The sequence below is a fragment of the Arachis hypogaea genome, chromosome 6 (assembly GCF_003086295.3).
Source record: "Arachis hypogaea cultivar Tifrunner chromosome 6, arahy.Tifrunner.gnm2.J5K5, whole genome shotgun sequence".
NCBI classification, from domain to species: Eukaryota; Viridiplantae; Streptophyta; class Magnoliopsida; order Fabales; family Fabaceae; genus Arachis; species Arachis hypogaea.
Genome location: NC_092041.1, coordinates 113,219,837 through 113,221,736, shown reverse-complemented (window position 1 = coordinate 113,221,736; position 1,900 = coordinate 113,219,837). Strand labels below are relative to the sequence as shown.

General features: G+C 29.2%; 1 protein-coding gene across 1 annotated transcript; it reads left to right on the top strand.

The window, feature by feature from the left end:
- Positions 1-768: 768 nt before the first annotated feature.
- On the top strand, positions 769-1,900 carry LOC112755841 (probable small nuclear ribonucleoprotein G). The gene is made up of 4 exons (XM_025804142.3): positions 769-980; positions 1,111-1,133; positions 1,363-1,484; positions 1,605-1,900. Exons 1-4 carry the CDS (start codon positions 946-948, stop codon positions 1,662-1,664), a joined length of 240 nt encoding a protein of 79 aa, XP_025659927.1. The 5' UTR covers positions 769-945; the 3' UTR covers positions 1,665-1,900.

Sequence of the window (1,900 nt, the reverse complement as noted above, 5' to 3'; positions counted from 1 at the left end):
TCATTTTATTTATTAATAGTGTCAAAATTTGTTAATGTGATATATTAAGTGATATTCCAATATACACCTAAAAATCTTAATTGACTATTAACATGATTAGTTTATAAAATTAGATAAATCAACCTTAAATTGAGGAATTTCAATGTCTCAAGTTCTCCTCACAATTAGATTTTAATTTGATATAATTTTATAAATTTATTATATTAATAATCAATTAAGACTCTTATGTGTATATTAGAGTGTTACTTAATATATCACATTAACAAATTTTAACACCATCAACAAACAAAATAATAGAAGAACTAACATAAATAATTTAAAATTTTTATAAGATAAATCTTTCGAAAACCAATTTAAAAAACAAATGATCTTTTAAAAACTAATTTAACCACTTACTCCCCATTAGCTATTACATTGTCAACAAACATCAACTTATAAACTTCGTGATAGACTTTCACTTTTAAGTTTTGTGCTTTTTTACCTTCTACCACTAAGACACAGTTATATATAGACTTCTTCTAAGTATTATTTATATCAGAAAATAAAATTTACACAAATATCTCTATTAATGTGATTTTTTTTATCAAATTAAATATTAATATTACAAAAGAAATTAACTACTAAATATGCATGTATATTAAATAAATTAACTCTTTTAAATACATATAGATTTTTTTATAAGCAAACCATACATAAATATAACAAAATGGATTAATTATCCATAAACTAGTAAATTTTACAACAAAGCTCAACGATTCATCAATTTTCGTGATTTGGGAAGTTCGAACTTAGGACCTTAGTTATGGGCTTGGGTTATATTTTATTGGGCTTAGTAGTGGCTAAAAACTGAAGGTGAAACAGTCACTAGGGTTTCGGAGTGCAGCAACATCTTGTACTCCAAAATTTGTTCTTCGTCTTTGTCGCTTCTCTACTCAACTCTTCACTATGAGCAGATCAGGGCAGCCACCGGATTTGAAGAAGTAAGCATTACTAAATCATATTCACTTCATTTCATCTTTCAATTTCTTAATTTTCTTCAGAATCTGATGCAATGAGCAATATTAACCTAAATTTATTTTTCCTTCTTTATCCCTCTTTGCGATGCTGCAGGTACATGGACAAGAAGCTTCAGAGTAAGTTGGATTCTCTCTTATTCTTAATTTTCTGAAGTTTGGTTTTTTTCCCTTAATAATGTTGTATATCAATAATAACTGTGCATACATCATATGAGATAGACATTTGAATTTTGAACCTTATAGTTTTTAGGGTTTTTTTTTTGTTTATGTTTGAAAACAAGTGTTAGCTGTTGTAGGAGAGAAGCAATAATACTGAAAATTAATAGTTTTTATTATCTGCTTGCAGTTAAGCTTAATGCAAACAGGATGATTGTTGGTACCCTCAGGGGTTTTGACCAGTTTATGAACTTAGTTGTTGACAACACTGTTGAAGTCAATGGCAATGAAAAGAATGAAATAGGGATGGTGGTGAGTTCTGTCTTCCATTTCATTTTCTATAATTTAATTTGCCAACCAGGAACATGAACATTTTTAGAGGGAATAGAGTACAAGTTAACCCAGATTTTGTTTTTAAAATTGATGATGCAGGTAATTAGAGGAAACAGTGTGGTTACTGTTGAAGCACTTGAACCTGTCAACAGGGGCTGACTTCTGTTTTATTGTAATATTTCTCAGTATATTTCAATGTTTGAATTGGTGTGTATTTTGAACATTCTAGATGGTTTAGTTCTGAGAGTAACATGGAATTGTGGATCTTAAGGTCATTTGGCCATTACTTTGGGGTTCATTTCCTTTCTTCCTGGTCCATTTGTTAGTGTAGCTTACTGTGCATACCACTATGGTTTTTTAATGGGATGGCACTGACCTTGCCAAATTGAAATTAT

Coding starts and splice junctions, on each gene's coding strand:
- LOC112755841 (XM_025804142.3), top strand. CDS start 946: ATGAGCAGATCAGGGCAGCCACCGGATTTGAAGAA. Junction 981..1,110: donor CAGCCACCGGATTTGAAGAA/GTAAGCATTACT, acceptor GCGATGCTGCAG/GTACATGGACAAGAAGCTTC. Junction 1,485..1,604: donor AGAATGAAATAGGGATGGTG/GTGAGTTCTGTC, acceptor TTGATGATGCAG/GTAATTAGAGGAAACAGTGT.